Here is a 14,391-nt window from a genome sequence, read left to right on the forward strand (position 1 = left end):
CATAGAACTGGGCACCTTGGATGGGAACAGAAGGTGGCTGGGCCGCATGGGGCAGCTGCTCCCAGTGGGGCTAGCCTGGGGGCACTAACTCATGTGGAGACATGCCTGGGGCAGACATCAGCCATGGGGCAGAAGGTCAGTCCTAGGCCCCTGTGCCTCCAGGGACTGGTGCTAGTGTTACTAGTTAGGGAGCAGGGTCTGACATGTGCCCAGGAGGGCCCATGACAGCATCAAGGAAGGTTTCAGGCCACATGCCAGGCCAGGGAGGTGCTCAGAACTCCCCTCCTCCACACTAGCTGCTGCACACCTCAGGGCAGCCTCACGGGGCCAGTGGCTCAGGCTGGGGTGAGCATGACAGCTGATGAGAGGCCTCAAGATCACCTGGCCCTCCCTCTGATTTCTCTTCCAGCCCCCTGTGGGGGACAGTATGTGGGTTCAGACGGAGTGGTCTTATCCCCCAACTACCCCCAGAACTACACCAGTGGACAGATCTGCCTCTATTTTGTCACCGTGCCCAAGGACTACGGTATGTCTATTTATGTTTCCCGACCTCTTCCAGGCCCCCGGGCCCTTCCCACTCGCGCCCCCGGCTCCACTCTCAATTGTATCCACTCCCATTGTGGGAACGGGTAGACCATCTCCGGTACAGGACTCCTGGGTGCAGATGCCATGCAGTGGAAATAAGATACACTGTCGGGTGCGCTCCTGACGTATGTGCCACATGCCAGGCCAGGGAGGTGCTCAGAACTCCCCTCCTCCACACTAGCTGCTGCACACCTCAGGGCAGCCTCACGGGGCCAGTGGCTCAGGCTGGGGTGAGCATGACAGCTGATGAGAGGCCTCAAGATCACCTGGCCCTCCCTCTGAGGGAGGCACCTGGCACTAGCAAGGCCAGCAGCACAAGGGGATGCAGCTGGGGAGGAAGTAGCCAGGACGGAGGGAAGGCAGGGATGCCGGACACTAGCCAGCACAGCCCACGTCTGACTGGAGGTGCTGCAGATCCAGGCTGACTGGGAACCCAGGGGAGGGTGACCAAAGGGCAGGATGAAGGAAGGGGTGGGACAGAGCTGGGAACCCCAGTGTTCCACCATCCCATCCGAGACTGGGAGCCTAGCCCAGCAGCTATAGGTAGGGCAAACAAGAGAAAAGGGGGCGGGGGGCAGGACAGTGTCCTGGGAAAGCAGAAAAACTTCCAGATTCCAAGAGACTCAGACAAAAAGAAGCCAGGCTTGTCACCTGGTTGGCAGTGGGGACATTTAAGAGTCCTGCCATCCCTGAAGGATTTAGGAAGTTCTAAGGGGCAGCCAGACTGGTTGTACCTGAGCAATCAGGTGACCCACCTGGATACTTTCTCCCTGGATCTCCTCTTTGTAGGAGGAGTAACAACTATTTCTAAACAGGATTGGTGTTGGGTGGGGTAAAGGGCACTGATAAATCCTGACCATCTAGGAGAGGGATGGGGCAGCAGCTGGCTACTTATGCCCAAGATAGGGTGGAGGGAGCATAGGGCAAGGCCTGATGCCACCAAGCATTTATGAAGCATCTCTCAGGGACCACGCACTCTGTTGCAGACGTGAGCGAGACATGCTCCCTGACCTCTGTGAACTCCCCATCTCACCTTAACCTACCGCTCCAGCCATCACGCAGCACTCCCACCCCAACCCCTGCACACATACGTGTGTGTGTGTGTGACGCCAGCCACCCCAGCATACTTATGTGGCAGGAGCTTTGGACCTGTGGACTCACAGTTAGAAAAGTCCTAAAACGTTGTCCAGTCCAATCTGCCACTCAGAACAGAATCCTTGATTAGTGGTGTGCAGTTTGTGCCTGGATTCCTCCCATAATAAAGAGCTCGGCCTTTAAAGGAAGCCACCCCAAGGCTGGTCAGTTTCACTGGGCTGAAACAGGCACACAGAGAGCCAGTTCAAGGAAGGGCAGTGGTCTGTCCCAAGTATCTTGTCTTTGCCAAGGATGCTGAGCCCCGGAATTCAGGGCAGACTTTTGCCTCTGCAACACTGGCTCTAAGCTCAGGTCTCAGCTCTGACTTCCTCTTCTAATCTTCCTTTGATCTCCTACCTAAAGTGACCTGCCTCACTCTATCATGTTTTCCCATTATCTCTAGGACTTAATTTTAACTATCTGAAATTATCTTCCCTATCTCTTTGCTTAAGTGGGCTTTTTACCCCCTTTATTGACTGTCTCTTCCCACTAGAATGCACACTCTGAAAGCAGGAATGTTGCCCATCGTGTTCACCTCTGCAGGAGGGAGGACGGAGATACCCCTGCCACCACCTCAGTACCCATTTTCAGGGTTCCACAATGTGCTCTCCCTCCTGCCTCTCCCTCCAGCCCCTCTGGCCCCTGCTCCTCTCCCTCCTACCCTGCTTCTTGCCCCATATATGCCTGGCAAACTGGTAAGCCAGCACAGGCAGACCACACCAAGTTCAGGCAGATAGCTGAGTTAGAGCTGTTCGCACTGTGGGATCAGTGATGCCAGCCCCTCCAGCAGTGCCTGGAAGAGAGGGGCAGCTGAAGAAATCCCCTGTGATTTGTAGCATGAATAGCCACCAAATGGCAGGGCCCTCAGGCTTCATCCGAGAGGGGCTCATCAAGACCATGGACCACCAGCTTTTCAACCCCTTCCTGGAGTGAGCTGAGTACCCTTTGGGGAACATTCTTAACTTCTGAGCCTCAGTTTCTTTGTCTTTAAAATATGAACATCTAAAAGAGGCACAGTTGAAGATGATACATCTGGCAAACTTGATACCTGGCACACAGTAGGTGCTTTGTAAATACCATTTTGCCTCTTCCCTTGGCTTTGCCAGAGGGAAATGAGCTCAATATGTTTGCCCATTCCTTAGACAGTCACTCTTTCCCCAGGAGCAGCTGCTTTTCACCACCCTTATTCCTCTTAACCGTGGGGCATCTTGTATCAAAGGCTGTCCTGGTCAGCAGGATTTCTGAAGAAAAAACAAAGGAAAATACAGGGTCCTGAGAGCACATGGAAAATGGGAGGTGTTGCCAAAAGCCCTTCCATGTCCTTAAGTAGCTGCTGCCACTGCTATCTGGGAAAGGAATGGGGTTGGCCCAGCTCCAGTTCCACCAGGCCTGACTGTTATGTTCAGTCTTCAATGTTATCTTGACCCATGAGGGAGAATGCCAGCTGGCCCTTTCCACCTCCCCACAACCCTGTGCCTGGGGTCTGGCCAGTGTGCTGATCAGCCAGTAGAAGCCTCAGCAAGCAGTCAGCCCCAGGAACGAACAACTTCCGCGGAGGCTTCCCTGCTCCTGGCCTGCAGCCCCCACACCTCCAGTCCTTGCCCCCAACATGGCGGCCAGTCTTCCATGCTGAGGTCTCCACACCATGTCTCCTTCGCAGTGGTGTTTGGACAGTTCGCCTTCTTCCATACGGCCCTCAACGACGTGGTGGAGGTGCATGATGGCCACAGCCAGCACTCCCGGCTCCTCAGCTCCCTCTCTGGCTCCCACACAGGTACCCAGGGCTTGGCTGGTGTCGGGGATGGTGGCGGGCTGAGGGCATTTCGGGCCCGCTGAAAGGAAAGAGGCCCTGTAAGCCCAGCCACAGGTGGCACCACACAGCTTTGTGTCTGTCGTCCACTGGTGCTTTCTCTACAACACGACAGTCAGCTCCTGGTAGCCCAAACGTAGAAGGGGGCTTGGGAAACTACCCTCACCCCAAGGTGTGTCTACACTGCTGCCCCAAGTGGTGTAGTATTCCCCTGTTGGTTTATTCTTAGACCCAACATGTTTTTCTGATTATAAACATACTGCTTTTTCAATGTAGAAATCTTAGAGGCAAGACAAAATAACTGTATGGAGAATTAAAATAAAAACCACCCAGAAAGAACCACTGAAAGATGGAGTGTATTTTCCCCCAGCCTTTGTATCTACTTAGACTTAATCTTTTGTATATTTTATTGAATAAAACAATGTACATATTTTTATTGAAATGTCCATGGTGAGCATTTCTGTCATTATTTCCTTCTATAATAGGATTTTTTAAATGCTGCAAAACAGTCCATCATATAGTTACTTAACATTTATGTTAAAAAATTTATGCAATGAATTCCCTATTATTGAACATCGAGATTGTTTCTAATTTTTCACTCTCGTGAATAGTAACCCAGTGTATTATGCATACGTCTCTATACACATCTCTATTACCTTAGACTATCTAGAAGTAGAATTGCCAAGTTAAAGGATATGTGCGATCTTAACTTAAGGCTTTTTGTGGGAATCTAACTATATTCTTTCAAACTTAGTTAATCAGTTATTTTAACAGAATTATCAAAATCCCTGATTTTGAAATCTGCCAAAATGCCAAACATCCCTCTACAAAGTCCTTGCCACTCTGTTCACCAAAAGTGAATAAGAGATCATGTTTTATTCTCACAAAAACTAGCTAATTAAGGAAACAAAAGCATCATCAGTTTGAAAAGTGAGAATTGTATCTCATTTCTTAATTTGCCTTTTTTTATTACAAGTTGGGGTAAACTTTTTATAATGTAATTATTGGCCCATGCATTTTTTATTTGTGAACTTACTTGTGAATTGCTGTTGATTTTTCTATTACCATTTATCTTCTATTGACTTAGTAGACCTCCATATTATTCCAAGCTGTACGTATCATATGCCATAAAAACCTCTTGTCTATATTAAATGCTATAAAATGCTTTCCCCTACACTTTGTCATTTGCCACTTAATTTTCTTCAGGGTATATTTTAATGTCAGAAAATTTAAATTTCTCCTGACGTCAAATCTATCAGTGCTTTCTTTTATAGATTTCCCCTTTACTTTTCTGCTGATGAAGTAAATATTCTTCTGTGTTTTCTTTTGCTTCTTTTCAGTGTGATTCTTTTGCTTTAATACCTTTGGAATTTATCTTGATTTGTTATTTGTTATAGGGAATCTAACCATATTCTTTCAAATTTAGTTAATCTGTTGTCCTAACAGAATTTTCAAAATGCCAGATTTACATCTATTAAGTTTTTATGAAGTTAAGGATGTTTCCAGACTTTATATCCACGTCTTTAAGTGTCTGTGTATTTTTCTATCTGAATCAAAAAACTTAGTGTAAGGTTATAAAAATGTTTAATATTAGGATAATTTTAAACATATGGTAGTGTAAGCCCCCAAACTTGTTCCTTTCTTTTGAATTTTTTATTGACTGCTCTTCTTTATCTTTTTTATTTTTTTTTAAGTTTATTTATTTACTTTGAGAGAGAGAGAGAGAGAAAGAGAGAAAGAAAGAGCTGGGGAGGGGCAGAGAGATGGGGAGAGAGAGAGAGAGAGAGAGAGAGAGAGAATCTCAAGCACTGCCAGTGCGGAGCCCAACTTGGAGCTCAAACCCATGAACCATGAGATCATGACCTGAGCCACCCAGGCGCCCCAGACACGTAACCAACTGAGCCACCCAAGTGCCCCTGTTCTTGTTTATTTTTGCTTGCAAATAACTTCAAGAAATATTTTGTCAAGATAAAAAAATTTGCTTCAGAACTTTCATTGGACTTCCATTAAGTTATTGGTTAATTGGGGGAGAACTCACATCTTTATAACAGTAACACTTCTTCCCATCCAGGAACATGATATGTCTCTCCATTTATGTATCTTTTGTAACCTTGGGAAAGGGGCTTTAATTTTCACTTTGGCAGTATTGATTTTTTATTAACTCTACTCCTAGATATTGGATGGCAATTTTTGTCATTGTTTTTGTTGCTGCTGTGAACTGGTCCCCCCTCCTTCCATTGTATTTTCTAACTGGTCTTTGATAGTATATTAGATGACTGGTATTTTTGGTATAGTCATTTTGTAAAGTCAATGAACCCTCTGTAATAATGCTAACACTGCCGACTGATCTCTCCTGGGCCCTTTAGGCAAGAAGCCATATCTTCTGCAAATAAATTTGCCTCAATACTTTATTTCTTCCTTATCAGTGTTTTTTTTCTTTTATTTTTTTCCATGGCTATTGGTTTATTCAGGTATATGACCCTAAGATCAATGCTGATATTTTATGTTTTAGTAAAAAACCCATTTTATAATTATTTTAAATTCAGCAACACAGGTTATATATATACTATGATGCTATATAATCTCCTGGGTGTCAGAGGTTATATCACCTGCCTTTACTGATTGAGTACTGTATTAGTAGTGACCCCTCTTTTTCCCACCTGGATGAGAGGTTTTGTGTTGTTTCATTTCGTTTTTGTTTTGGGGGGTTTTGTTTTGTTTTGTTTTGTTTTGTTTTTGCTTTTACTTATCAGTTCTTCTGTGGCCTTTGTTATTTTTTAATTAATTAACTTCTGCATTTATTTCATAATGCCTCTCCTCCTGTTTTTCTTCAGATTACAATGAGCTTCTTATGCTAACCCCTTGAATTGAGAGCTTTCTTCTTTTCCCTGTGTAATGAAGAGCATGTTTACAGCAGCACATTCACTTCTAAGCATAGTTTTGGCTCTGTGCTGTAAGAATTGTCACATCCTATTGTCCTCCTCATTACTTTCTAAATAATCTGTCACCATGTTTTCTTCTTTCTTGCCCAAGAGTCCTTTAAGGCTGCCTCCTCTTTTCCTCCAGGAACCTGAATTTTGTTCTTGTTACATTTAAACATTTGTGTTAATTTCTCATTTTGTTACCACACCGGGAGAGAATATAGCCTGAACCACTTCCGTTTCGGGGTTAAATGAGGTCTTCTTTCATAGCCAAAGACATTTTTTTTTTTTTTTCATTCCTTGAGTATCTAAGAAGAGAGTGTGTCCTCTGGACAGTTGAGAGGCTGCAGAGAGACGGGCAGCTCAGGCCCAACACTCACTGCCCGGCCCCTAATCTCAGCCCGCCCCCTGCCAGCGAGGTGCCTGTAGGCCCGGTGGTGCTTGACTGCTCAGAGCTGCAGTTGCCTCGGCTGTAAAATGCAGAGAGGAAAACCTGTGCCTCCTAGAGCTATTTGTTAGAGTGAAATTAGTTTAGTAATAGCCATTAGGTCAATCTTGCTCAATTTTATTATTCACATCCATTCTATCAGTGATTCTCAATGAAATGAGTTTTGATATCAGCACCCCATGTATGCCCACTCAGCCAGGAGTGTAAGTCAGGATTCCTTGGGGTAGGATGCTTTTTCAAGACCTCATGATTTTCAATATAGATAAATAGAGGTATAAATTTAGCTATAAATATAGAAGCATTGGTACAGGCAGAGAGAGAGAGAGGTATACATTTAGGACCTGTATATGTAAATGTAGGTATAGATACAAGAACACATGTAGATGTAAAGGACCAATGGCTAGAAAGAAATAAGGATGGACGGATGGATGGATGCAGATATAAGACCTATAGGTGTCAATATCAATATCCTCAGATCATCTTATTCCTCATTTGGAGAAACACTGATGAGCCACTAACGCTGATGGAAGTAATGTGTCCCTGTCCTGAGGCGTGTTGAAGGAGCAAAAAGCTTGAGGACCACTACTCAGCAGTCTTCATTTTGTTTCTCTATTTGATATATCAAATGTCGTGGATTTTGCTCGTTTAAACATCCCGCTGCAACTGTGATATTTTGTTATCTTCTTGTGTTTCCAACCATTTTAGCACCTGTGTTTGCCTGCTATATCTTTCTTCATTTCCTTGGAGAGTCTTTTTCTTAAGAGGATGTTTACTTACTTATTTTACATTTGTTCTGATATCTGTCATCTGGTTTTGTTCTTTGTGGGTTTGGGGGGCTTTTTTGTTTTGATTTTGCTTTCTTTTTCATTCCTGTCTGACCCCTCTCTAATTTCCAAGGCTTTTTTTTATATATACATTTAGAATTTCTAATGAATGCTATCAGTAAATTATTTATAAATTACGGACTTCTTCCCCCAAGGGTCTACTTTTACATTTAATTTTGCTACCTCATTGACAATAATTATTTGGGCTTAACTGTCTTTTCCTGGTTGTCTTTATCCCTGAGAGTTTTTGATTTCCCTACTTCGGTTCATTTTTTTAGTAGGCTTATCACTGCACTACTTTTCCGCCACCTTGCCTGTATGACTGTGTCTTTCCTTTGACACATCATGTGAATGACAACTTGATTGTAAGTCAAATTACAGGTCACAAATTTCTTTCAAAACTCCTGCCACCGTCCCACTTCATTCCAACAGTTAATATTACAGACAAGTGGAGTCCAACCTGATTCTTTACCCCGATAGGTAACCCATTCTTTTCTCTCTGGATGGCATTCATTTTTTTTTTTAATTTTATTTTTAAAATCTGAAAGCCCACTAGGATAGGTTGCAATGGAAATCTCTTTTCATTAATTACATCTGGCACTTTGAGAATAATTGTAGTCTGAACCTCAGATCTTTCTTAAGCTTAGGAAAGTTATCTTCTTTCTTAAACTATTTCTTCTCCTTCAGTTTCTCCTATCTTCTCTCTCTCTCTCTCTCTCTCTCTCTCTGTCTCTCTCTCTCTGTCTTGAATCCTTGATGTATGCATACTGGAGTTTCTCTGATCTATCTTCCATGTTGCTTGTGGTTTCTCTCATTATTTTCATCTCTTTGTCTTTTTCCTGTGGATTCTGGAAGAATTTCCCCCAACTTAATCTCTACTTCCCTGTTCAATTTCTACAGAATCCAGCTGCCACATACTGGTGATTCTCATTTTTGAAGGCTTTATTGATCTCAGAACTTTCCTTTGGCATGGCTGCCCTCTCTGACTTCACAGATGCAATGCTAGATTTAGTCTTGTGGCAACCACAACTGAAAGTCTTCTCAAGATATTTGCCTGCTCTTTCTGATAGTTCACATTAAAATGTTTGGTTTGATTTCTGAGTGTTTTTCACCCTTAAAACTTTGAGAGCTTGTCTTTTGTCCAGGGATTTTACTATGTGCTTGTCCATGGAGAGGGAGGTCTGTGTTCATCCAGGCTTGGAAGTTGAAATGGGTTTGTGAGAGATTATAGGGGTCCTAATCCACATATCATGCCAGACAATGGGAGGATGGAAACCTAGAGTTTTGTTCTGCTCACATCTGTTAAAGAGCTCCAGACAGTGGTGATAATAAAGACAAGCTTTTTCTTCATGAGTTTCTTTTTGCTTTGGCAGCCAGAAATTATTGGGTCAATGACTCCCAGCCAGGATCAGCCATCTGGGTCATGTGTAAATAGTATGTTGTGCAAAACTCTCCACTCTCCGTGGCCAGTAGTGTCACATGGGCTTTCTGGAAGCATTGGTTGGCCTCAGATGTGCCTCCCAGTGGTTCCATGGCTGGTTCCAACTCCAGCCCTCATTGCAGTGGAGACTTAGCCTGGCTGTCTGCACCCCCAGCTTCCCTTCTGACGGTGGGGTCAGCAGGCATCTCAGGGTTCCCTAAGGCTGTGGAGGGGCACACTCAGCGATGCAGAGTGGCCATGCCACTACCTGCTAAGCCATAGTCCAGTCCCTCAGCTGCCTCAAGAAACTGACCACAAGCAGGACTGCACTTCACAGCTGTAGGTCCAGCTGGTGTTGTCTTCACTCTTGTCCATCTATACCACGTCAAGGAGAAGATAGAACTTTATCTTCTGATATAAAGGCGTCCTGTGCCCATGCAGGTCTTCCTTAAGCTGTGTTATCAGTTGGGTGACAATTCGTCTTGCTTTGGTTGTCCCGACATAATTATTAATAACATGCCCATTGACTCTCAAAAGTGTCCTAGTGTGAGCAATAAATTATACAATTGCTGTGGTTATCTGTCATTTTACAGGATCTGGGAATGGCCAGTTACTCTCAGATACTCACATCACCCTCCTTCCCAGAAGCTGATGCCATTTTTCTTTTTAATATCAGTTTTCCAAGTAAACCACCAGTCAGTTTGGTAATGGCCATTCTCCTCATCCTTGTGGGCCAATGTATGTCTGAAAGCTTTCTCCTTTCCAGGAAGGTCATTTAATCTTTCTGATCCTCTCTTTCTTGACCTATTAAATGAGGGAACCGAACTCTTGTCATGTCAGCCTCCAAAGACCATAGGTCAAGGTAAAACCATGGATGCTAAAACCTTCTGCAAGCTTTAGAGTGTAAAGTGTAGTAAAAATGTGAGGTTTTATTTCCGGGAGAGCTGGGATATGGAAGGAATTGCTGTGGGGGGTGGGGGGAGGGGTGGTATGGGCAGCCCCTCCTTCCTGGCCAGGATTTTCTCTCCTGGACCCGCCTGCTGGACTCACTGTCTCCCTCTCCTCCTCGCCCCTTATCTTGGCAGGAGAATCGCTGCCCTTGGCCACCTCCAATCAAGTTCTCATTAAGTTCAGTGCCAAAGGCCCAGCACCAGCCAGAGGCTTCCACTTTGTCTATCAAGGTATGCAGGGCGTGGATGTGAAAGGTGTGAAGACATCTCAGTTCTCTAGTGACTCCCTGCCCAAAGGAACTGGGACTTTTGACCCCTAAGTCTAGGCCTCAGTCTTAGGGTGTGTGGAGGCAGTTACTGATTTGTAGGGCAGTTCCTTGAAATTCAGTTGAATTTAGACACTCATTTACCCAATAGACAATTCTTGGACAAAACTCCATGTCGAATGAGGGGGAAAATCAGACATGGGATGCCAACTCCTGCCCTTCCCCTCCCCCACTGCCTGGCAAGGTCCCAATGGCATTGGAATGACCAGCCCAGGCCTTGTACCTAGACTTTCTCCCATGGAGTTTGGTCTTCTCTACAAGACACAGTAAAGATGTGGGAAAAACACAGACTTGGGATTAAGATGGACATGGCTTTGAATCCCAGCTCTGCCAGTTTCTAACTGGGCACCAGCTACTCCACCCCTCAGAGCCCCAGTTTGCTCACCTCTAAAATGAGGGTAAGCATATTACCTCACTGATGGAGTTAAGAGAGTTCACAAAGTAGTTGACACCAAGCAGGTGATGGATGTCTGTCCCCTTCCTTCCTTACTGGCTTTGAAAGGCAGAGTTGTGGAGCATCCTGACTTTCACCTCTAGGCCCCTACCTCTCCTTGTCCTGAAGGAAGCCCACTTTTCAAGGGCTCATTCATTCCACTGCCCAGGAAGAGCTGTATTCCCCTGCCACAGAAGGATGGCATAACTGGGGCCTGGGTTAAAGGGTCCTGTCCACCATGTGGGCAGGGTAAGGGGAGATTCAGATTCAGGTCATGAGAGTAGAGCCCTGGGCAGAGGCCAAGGTAGGGTGAATGGAGGAATAAAGACCATTCTTCCTGTAAGGGGATGTGGGACTTCATGGGGATGGGAGGGCACCATTGGGAAGCCACAGAACACAACTAGGCCTAAACTCTGCCATCCATGGTTTCCAGAAGCTGTGCTGCCACCTTGTGTGTCCAACTATGTTTTAGTAAAATCGTCCTTGTCCTGGAAAGTCCCTACCCCTGCCCTGAGAGAAAGTGCTCAGAGCCTCTCGGGGTCCCATCCAGACTGTCTCAGCTCCAGTCCCATTGTGTGTCCATCCCTGAGCCAGTTTCCAGAGGGGTGAGGCCTGCCCCTCAGTGCCCTTGTCCCCCGCAGCGGTACCCCGAACAAGCGCCACGCAGTGCAGCTCTGTGCCGGAACCCCGCTATGGCAAGAGGCTGGGCAGTGACTTCTCGGTGGGGGCCATCGTCCGCTTCGATTGCAACTCCGGCTATGCCCTGCAGGGGTCCCCAGAAATCGAGTGCCTCCCCGTTCCCGGGGCCTTGGCCCAGTGGAATGTATCAGCGCCTACCTGTGTGGGTGAGTGCCTGGACAACCAGGACTCCTGGGAGGGGGTGGCCGGTGACACCCAACAGCAGCCCCTGCCCACCAGAATAACTTAAATAGGGTGTCCCATTCAGGCCAAATCACTAGTCCTGTGGGTTGGGTGTGTAGACAGCAAGGAGGAGGAGCTGGGGTTGCTGGGGGAGGGATGCATGTGAAGGAGGGTTGTAGGGACAGGAGCCACAGAAGAAGCAGGGATGGGGGCCTGCGGGAGAAGCCAATAGCCAGCAAGGGAGGCCCCGAAGGAGTGTTTGGGGAGGCTCCCATGGGGTACCCACAAAGACAAGCGGGAGAAACATCTGACCAGAACTGCCTCCTTCCCAGTGCCATGTGGAGGCAACCTCACAGAGCGCAGGGGCACCATCCTGTCCCCCGGTTTCCCAGAGCCCTACCTCAACAGCCTCAACTGTGTGTGGAAGATCATGGTCCCTGAAGGCGCTGGCATCCAGGTAGGGGCTAGGAGATGCCTCAGTCAGGCGGGTGGCTGGGAGGAGATATTTCAACCCCGTCCCTGCCCCTCAGGCCAGATGCGGAGGTGAGGCCCACAAGCAGAAAAACGCAACAGCTCAAGGCCCAGAAGCTTCAGGGGGTGTGAAGAGAGAGCTGGGTAATTCAGGAAAGAGGAGTGGCACAGGCTCATGCCATCAGGGAAGCCCAGAAGAGGAAACGGGCCTGGACTGGGATATAGAGATTGGGCAAGATTCATAGATGTTTTTCAGATGGCTTGAAGTCTTCTTTTCTCAAGATTATGGGGGAGAGAAGAGGGGACATTGCAGGAAGGAGAAAGGAGCAAACAGATGAAGCATGGAGGAGCCCCAGACACACACCTAGGCGTCACACCCGCAGTCTGAACTGTAGGAGCAGAATGGGGGCCACAACGGGTACCCAGTGGCGAGAGCCAAGTGAAGAAGGCCCCGGCACTGGGATGGCAACATGGAGGAGGGTCTGGAGCCTGCAAGGGCAACAGAGAGGTAGCAGGTAGAGATTCAAGGTGGGCAGGTCTGGCCAGGAGTGGGCTACTGGCTTATGGCTGCAGGATATCTGCTGCAATCCAGACAGGAAAGTGGGAAAACCCAAGCAATGTTTCAGAGATGAGGAGGAGGCCATTCAAAGTCAAGTATTCCCACTTCCTGAAATTTCCTTTCCCTACTCTCTGCCTGACAAAGCACCCCCACTGTCTTGCAGTCCTTCATTTTACATTCTTTTCCCCCTCTGGACAATGAGGTTCCCGAGGGTAGGGACTGCATCTTACTCTTAGCGGCAAGACCTAGCACAATGTCAGGTGCAGACTGACAGTTCCAATAATGGAATTAACTACATGAATGGAGAAGAAGGGAGGCAGAGAGAGACAGACAGACATAGGCTGCCTAACCGACAATTCAATCCCTCTGCCTTCCCAGATTCAAGTCATCAGCTTTGTCACAGAGCAGAACTGGGACTCCCTGGAGGTATTTGACGGTGCAGACAACACTGTAACCATGCTGGGGAGTTTCTCAGGTGAGGTGGGACTTCCAGGGACCTCAACTCAGGGGGCAGTGGTGGACTTCATCATCATCATCATCATCATCATCATCATCATCATCACCACTGAGATCTAGTTGACATGCCATAAAATTCACCATTTCAAAGTGTACAATTCGCAGATGGTAACTGGATGTATTTTGGTGATTGTATTACAAAATATACAAATACTGAATTATGTCACATCCCTGAAACTAATATAATGTTATGTGTCAATTATAGCTCAATAATAAAATGATAAAAGTGCCACAGTGAAAAGATAGTGTCCAATTCAGTAGTTTTTAGTATATTCACAAGATTCTAAAACTATCACCGCTATCTAATCCCAGAACATTTTCATCACCCCAGAAAGAAACCAGGTACTCATTTGCATGCACTCCCCATCGCTCCCCCTCCCCCATCCCTTGGCAACCACGACTTGGCAACCTACTTCCCATCTTTGTAGATTTGCTTGTTCTGGAAATTTCATGTAAATGGAATCCTACAATATGTAGCCTTCTGGGTCTGGCTTCTTTCACTCAGCATAATTTTTCAAGGCTCCCCCCATGTTGTAACATGCGTCAACACTTCACCATGTGGCTAGACCAGATTTCACTTATGCATCCATCAGTTGATGGACATTTGGTTGTTTCCACTTGTTGGCTAATTATGAATAATGCTGCTATAAACATTCATGTAGATATTTCTGTGGGACATGATTTCAATTCTCTTGGGTATATATACCTAATAGTGGAATTCCTGGGTCATGATAACTCTATATTTAAATTGGGGGGCGGGGGGGACTGACAAACTGTTTTTCCAAAGTGGCTACACCGTTACCAACAGCAGACTTCTCACTGAGTGTGGTGTGTGCTTTTGCCCAATGCCCAGGACAATTATCTGGGTCTTTCAGGCTTCAGAATTCCATGTTGCCAAGATAGAAAAAGGAGTCATGTGCACCGTATACACTGTCTACACTGCCTGGATTGCCTAGAGAATTCTACGTGTCAGAGTTATTTGAAGATGGCTGGAAAGGGACCAAACTCTTTGGCTGCCTGTGCAACTCCCTCTACCGTTGGCACATGGCTCTGCCACTGCTCATTCTGCAGAAAGTTGTTTGAGGCCTCCTCTCCCTCGGCCACTGGAGAGCCAGCATTCTCAGAGGGTGCTA

At 46.4% G+C, this 14,391-nt stretch overlaps 1 protein-coding gene across 1 annotated transcript in view; it reads left to right on the forward strand.

The window, feature by feature from the left end:
• CSMD2 (CUB and Sushi multiple domains 2) overlaps nucleotides 1-14,391 on the forward strand; it is a 597,686-nt gene that overhangs the window by 469,359 nt on the left and 113,936 nt on the right. The window contains 6 exon segments of the mRNA XM_053897825.1: nucleotides 410-526; nucleotides 3,380-3,493; nucleotides 10,228-10,323; nucleotides 11,493-11,696; nucleotides 12,045-12,169; nucleotides 13,121-13,217. Coding sequence (XP_053753800.1) covers nucleotides 410-526; nucleotides 3,380-3,493; nucleotides 10,228-10,323; nucleotides 11,493-11,696; nucleotides 12,045-12,169; nucleotides 13,121-13,217 — 753 coding nt within the window.

Source organism: Panthera pardus, unplaced genomic scaffold (assembly GCF_024362965.1).
Source record: "Panthera pardus isolate Hobbes unplaced genomic scaffold, ASM2436296v1 HiC_scaffold_11, whole genome shotgun sequence".
NCBI lineage: Eukaryota > Metazoa > Chordata > Mammalia > Carnivora > Felidae > Panthera > Panthera pardus.